This window comes from Phyllobates terribilis, unplaced genomic scaffold (genome assembly GCF_046119375.1).
Source record: "Phyllobates terribilis strain yellow unplaced genomic scaffold, ASM4611937v1 Scaffold_8__6_contigs__length_399053987, whole genome shotgun sequence".
In the NCBI taxonomy this organism is placed as follows: Eukaryota; Metazoa; Chordata; class Amphibia; order Anura; family Dendrobatidae; genus Phyllobates; species Phyllobates terribilis.
Window position 1 is genome coordinate 165,642,493 of NW_027362768.1, and position 6,000 is coordinate 165,648,492.

The 6,000-nt window shown below is 56.1% G+C and overlaps 1 protein-coding gene across 1 annotated transcript in view; it reads right to left on the reverse strand.

Moving 5' to 3' along the window:
• Positions 1 to 5,311, reverse strand: part of LOC141157713 (uncharacterized) — a 43,890-nt gene extending 38,579 nt beyond the window's left edge. The window contains exons 1-2 of the mRNA XM_073645259.1: positions 1,986 to 5,311; positions 462 to 860 (exon numbers count right to left, since the gene is read on the reverse strand). Coding sequence (XP_073501360.1) covers positions 462 to 860; positions 1,986 to 5,267 — 3,681 coding nt within the window. The 5' untranslated portion in view covers positions 5,268 to 5,311. The remainder of the gene's footprint in view (positions 1 to 461; positions 861 to 1,985) is intronic.
• Between the last annotated feature and the right edge of the window lie 689 nt (positions 5,312 to 6,000).

Below are 6,000 nucleotides of genomic sequence, written 5' to 3' on the forward strand. Positions count from 1 at the left end.
TGGGCAGCACACGGGCAGCCCACACTGATGCCATCCAAGTGCTGTCCGTAATTTTCACTGACCAAAGACTTGTATCTGTAATTTTGATCTGTAACTAAGATAAAAAATTAACATGTCCCAGGGATTTTTGTGCAGACACAAAGTCAACAAAAAATGGACATGTGAATAAGCACCATAGACTTTAATAAGCACCGTACATGTTTTATCTTTGAAAATCACGAATGGAATATGTGCAAAATTCTCGGACATCTGAATGAGGCCTTAATGCATGTGGTTTACAGGAATCCAATAAATTAGATGAAACCTCCCACAGTGGAGAGGATCAGATGAGAGAATAAATCTGCCATATCTCTGCCTGGTAGTACATGGTACAACATCAGCATCTTATAAAATACATATAGAATGCATCCTAACAATGTTACTATTAAAAAGAGTATGGAGATTAATTCATTGTTACTTACATTCTCTTGTACTTCAGTGGACCTTGCTCTATAGTCTGCAGACGATGTGTCCTTGAGACTGTTTGTGTATGATCGGTTTATAATCCTGAATTTTAATGGAACTACGTTTCTAGCAGTAGCGGTTGTCTTTGGACTAATAGTTGTTGTAGGCTCAGTGGCGGTACTTGGAACATGTGTGGGAGTTGGAGGCCCAGTGGCCGTGGTTGTTGTAGACTCAGTGGTGCTACTTGGAGCCTGTGTGGGAGTTGGAGATTCAGTGGCCGTGGTAGTTGGAGCCTGTGTGGGAGTTGGAGGCTCAGTGGCCGTGGTTGTTGGAGACTCAGTGGTGGTACTTGGAGCCTGTGTGGGAGTTGGAGGCTCAGTGGCCGTGGTTGTTGGAGGCTCAGTGGCCGTGGTTGTTGGAGACTCAGTGGCGGTACTTGGAGCCTGTGTGGGAGTTGGAGGCTCAGTGGCCGTGATTGTTGGAGCCTGTGTGGGAGTTGGAGGCTCAGTGGCCATGGTTGTTGGAGACTCAGTGGCAGTACTTGGAGCCTGTGTGGGAGTTGGAGGCTCAGTGGCCGTGGTTGTTGGAGACTCAGTGGCGGTACTTGGAGCCTGTGTGGGAGTTGGAGGCTCAGTGGCCGTGGTTGTTGGAGACTCAGTGGCGGTACTTGGAACCTGTGTGGGAGTTGGAGGCCCAGTGGCCGTGGTTGTTGGAGACTCAGTGGCGGTACTTGGAGCATGTGTGGGAGTTGGAGGCCCAGTGGCCGTGGTTGCTGGAGACTCAGTGACGGTACTTGGAGCCTGTGTGGGAGTTGGAGGCTCAGTGGCCGTAGTTGTTGGAGACTCAGTGGCGGTACTTGGAGCCTGTGTGGGAGTTGGAGGCTCAGTGGCCGTGGTTGTTGGAGACTCAGTGGCGGCACTTGGAGCCTGTGTGGGAGTTGGAGGCTCAGTGGCCATGGTTGTTGGAGCCTGTGTGGGAGTTGGAGGCTCAGTGGCCGTGGTTGTAGGAGCCTGTGTTGGAGTTGGAGGCTCAGTGGCCGTGGCTGTTGGAGACTCAGTGGCGGTACTTGGAGCCTGTGTTGGAGTTGGAGGCTCAGTGGTCGTGGTTGTTGGAGCCTGTGTAGGAGTTGGAGGCTCAGTGGCCATGGTTGTTGGAGACTCAGTGACAGTACTTGGAGCCTGTGTGGGAGTTGGAGGCTCAGTGGCCGTGGTTGTTGGAGCCTGTGTGGGAGTTGGAGGCTCAGTGGCTGTGGTTGTTGGAGACTCAGTGGCGGTACTTGGAGCCTGTGTGGGAGTTGGAGGCTCAGTGGCCGTGGTTGTTGGAGACTCAGTGGCGGTACTTGGAGCCTGTGTGGGAGTTGGAGGCTCAGTGGCCGTGGTTGTTGGAGACACATTGGCGGTAATTGGAGCCTGTGTGGGAGTTGGAGGCTCAGTCGCCATGGTTGTTGGAGCCTGTGTGGTAGTTGGAGGCTCAGTGGCCGTGGTTGTTAGAGACTCAGTGGCGGTACTTGGAGTCTGTGTGGGAGATGGAGGCTTAGTGGCCGTGGTTGTTGGAGACTCAGTGGCAGTACTTGGAACCTGTGTTGGAGTCGGAGGCTCAGTGGCCGTGGTTGTTGGAGACTCAGTGGCGGTACTTGGAGCTTGTGTGGGAGTTGGAGGCTCAGTGGCCGTGGTTGTTGGAGACTCAGTGGCAATACTTGGAGCCTGTGTGGGAGTTAGAGGCTCAGTGGCCGTGGTTGTTGGAGACTCAGTGGCTGTATTTGGACCCTGTGTGGGAGTTGGGGGCTCAGTGGCAGTCGTTGTTGGAGCCTGTGTGGGAGTTGGGAGCTCAGTGGCCGTGGTAGTTGGAGACTGTGTGGTAGTTGGAGGCTCAGTGGCCGTGGTTGTTGGAGCCTGTGTGGGAGTTGGAGGCTCAGTGACCGTGGTTGTTGGAGCCTGTGTGGGAGTTGGAGGCTCAGTGGCCGTGGTTGTTGGAGCCAGTGTGGGTGTTGGAGACTCAGTGGAAGTGGTTGTTGGAGCCTGTGTGGGAGTTGGAGACTCAGTGGCCGTGGTTGATGGAGCCTGTGTGGGAGTTGGAGGCTCAGTGGCCATGGTTGTTGATGACTCAGTGGTGGTACTTGGAGCCTGTGTGGGAGTTGGAGACTCAGTGGCCGTGGTTGATGGAACCTGTGTGGGAGTTGGAGGCTCAGTGGCCATGGTTGTTGGAGACTCAGTGGCGGTACTTGGAGCCTGTGTGGGAGTTGGAGGCTCAGTGGCCATGGTTGTTGGAGACTCAGTGGTGGTATTTGGAGCCTCTGTGGGAGTTGGAGGCTCAGTGGTCGTGGTTTTGGCAGACTCAGTGGCGGTACTTGGAGGCTGTGTGGAAGTTGGAGGCTCAGTGGCCATGGTTGTTGGAGACTCATTGGCGGTACTTGGAGCCTGTGTGGGAGTTGGAGGCTCAGTCGCCATGGTTGTTGGAGCCTGTGTGGTATTTGGAGGCTCAGTGGCCGTGGTTGTTGGAGACTCAGTGGCGGTACTTTGAGCCTGTGTGGGAGTTGGAGGCTCAGTGGCCGTGGTTGTTGGAGACTCAGTGGCGGTACTTGGAGCCTGTGTTGGAGTCGGAGGCTCAGTGGCCGTGGTTGTTGGAGACTCAGTGGCAATACTTGGAGCCTGTGTGGGAGTTAGAGGCTCAGTGACTGTGGATGTTGGAGACTCAGTGGCGGTATTTGGAGCCTGTGTCGGAGTTGGGGGCTCAGTGGCAGTCGTTGTTGGAGCCTGTGTGGGAGTTGGGGGCTCAGTGGCCATGGTAGTTGGAGACTGTGTGGTAGTTGCAGGCTCAGTGGCCGTGGTTATTGGAGCCTGTGTGGGAGTTGGAGGCTCAGTGGCCGTGGTCATTGGAGACTCAGTGGCGGTGCTTGGAGCTTGTGTGGGAGTTGGAGGCTCAGTTGCCGTGGTTGTTGGAGACTCAGTGGCAATACTTGGAGCCTGTGTGGGAGTTAGAGGATCAGTGGCCGTGGTTGTTGGAGACTCAGTGGCGGTATTTGGAGCCTGTGTGGGAGTTGGGGGCTCAGTGGCAGTCGTTGTTGGAGCCTGTGTGGGAGTTGGGGGCTCAGTGTCCGTGGTAGTTGGAGACTGTGTGGTAGTTGGAGGCTCAGTGGCCGTGGTTGTTGGAGCCTGTGTGGGAGTTGGAGGCTCAGTGGCCGTGGTTGTTGGAGCCTGTGTGGGAGTTGGAGGCTCAGGGGCCGTGATTGTTGGAGCCTGTGTGGGTGTTGGAGACTCAGTGGAAGTGGTTGTTGGAGCCTGTGTGGGAGTCAGAGGCTCAGTGGCAGTGGTTGTTTGAGACTCAGTGGCGGTACTTGGAGCCTGTGTGGGAGTCGGTGGCTCAGTAGCCATGGTTGTTGGATGCTCAGTGGCGGTACTTGGAGCCTGTGTGGGAGTTGAAGGCTCAGTGGCCGTGGCTGTTAGAGCCTGTGTGGGAGTTGGGGGCTCAGTGGCAATGGTTGTTGGAGCCTGTGTGGAAGTTGGAGGCTCAGTGGCAGTGGTAGTTGGAGCCTGTGTGGGAGTTGGAGGCTCAGTGGCCGTGGTTGTTGAAGGCTCAGTGGTGGTACTTGGAGCCTGTGTAGAAGTTGGAGACTCAGTGGCCTTCATTGTTAGAGACTCAGTGGCAGTACTTGGAGCTTGTGTCGGAGTCGGCGGCTCAGTGGCCTTCGTTGTTAGAGACTCAGTGGCAGGACTTGGAGCTTGTGTGGGAGTTGGAGGCTCAGTGGCTGTGGTGATTGGGGACTCAGTGACGGCACTTGGAGCATATGTGGGAGTTAGAGGCTCAGTGGCCGTGGCTGTTGGAGCCTGTGTGGGAGTTGGGGGCTCAGTGGCCGTGGTTGTTGGAGCCTGTGTCGGAGTTGGAGGCTCAGTGGCCGTGGTAGTTGGAGATTCAGTGGCAGTACTTAGAGCCTGTGTGGGAGTTGGATGCTCAGTGGCCGTGGTTGTTGGAGATTCAGTGGCAGTACTTGGAGCCTGTGTGGGAGTTGGAGGCTCAATCGCTATGGTTGTTGGAGAATCAGTGGCGGTACTTGGAGCCTGTGTGGGAGTTGGAGGCTCAGTGGCCGTGGTTGTTGGAGATTCAGTGGCAGTACTTGGAGCCTGTGTGGGAGTTGGAGGCTCAGTGGCCGTGGTTGTTAGAGACTCAGTGGCGGTACTTGGAGCCTGTGTGGGAGTTGGAATCTCAGTAGCCGTGGTTGTTGGAGCCTTTGTGGGAGTTGGAGGCTCAGTGGCTGTGGTTGTTGGAGACTCAGTCGCCATGGTTGTTGGAGCCTGTGTGGGAGTGGGAGTCTCAGTAGCCGTGGTTGTTGGAGCCTGTGTGGGAGTTGGAGGCTCAGTGGCCGTGGTTGTTGGAGACTCAGTGGCCGTGGTTGTTGGAGCCTGTGTGGGAGTTGGAGACTCAGTGGCCTTGGTTGTTGGAGCCTGTGTGGGAGTTGGAGGCTCAGTGGTCATGGATGTTGGAGGCTCAGTGGTGGTACTTGGAGCCTGTGTGGGAGTTGGAGACTCAGCAGCGGTACTTGGAGCCTGTGACGGAGTCGGCGGCTCAGTGGCCGTGGTTGTTGGAGACTCGGTGACGGTACTTGGAGCATGTGTGTGAGTTGGAGGCTCAGTGGCCGTGGTTGTTGGAGACTCAGTGGCGGTACTTGGAGCCTGTGAAGGAGTTGGAGGCTCAGTGGCCGTGGCTGTTGGAGCCTGTGTGGGAGTTGGGGGCTCAGTGGCTGTGGTTGTTGGAGCTTGTGTGGTAGTTGGAGGCTCAGTGGCTGTGGTAGTTGGAGTCTGTGTGGAAGTTGGAGGCTCAGTGGCCATGGCTGTAGGAGACTCAGTGGCGGTACTTGGAGCCTGTGTGGGAGTTGGAGGCTCAGTGGCCGTGGTTGTTGGAGACTCAGTGGCAGTACTTGGAGCCTGTTTGGGAGTTGGAGGCTCAGTGGTCATGGTTGTTGGAGCCTGTGTGGTAGTTGGAGGCTCAGTGGCCGTGGTTTTTGGAGACTCAGTGGCGGTACTTGGAGCCTGTGTGGGAGTTGGAGGCTCAGTGGCCGTGGTTGTTGGAGACTCAGTGCCGGTACGTGCAGCCTGTGTGGGAGTTGGAGGATCAGTGGTTGTGGTTGTTGGAGCCTGTGTGGGAGTTGGAGGCTCAGGGGCCATGGTTGTTGGAGCCTCTGTGGGAGTTGGAGGCTCAGTGGCCATGGTTGTTGGAGGCTCAGTGTTGGTACTTGGAGCTTGTGTGGGAGTTGGAGACTCAGTGGCGGTACTTGGAGCCTGTGTGGGAGTTGGAGGCTCAGTGGCTGTGGTTGTTGGAGACTCAGTGGCGGTACTTGGAGCCTGTGTGGGAGTTGGAGGCTCAGTGGCCGTGGTTGTGGGAGACTCAGTGGCAGTACTTGGAGCATGTGTGGGAGTTGGAGGCTCAGTGGCCGTGGTTGTTGGAGACTCAGTGTCGGTACTTGGAGCCTGTGTGGGAGTTGGAGGCTCAGTAGCCATGGTTGTTGGAGCCTGTGTGGGAGTTGGAGGCTCAGTGGTCATGGTTGTTGGAGACTCAGTGGCC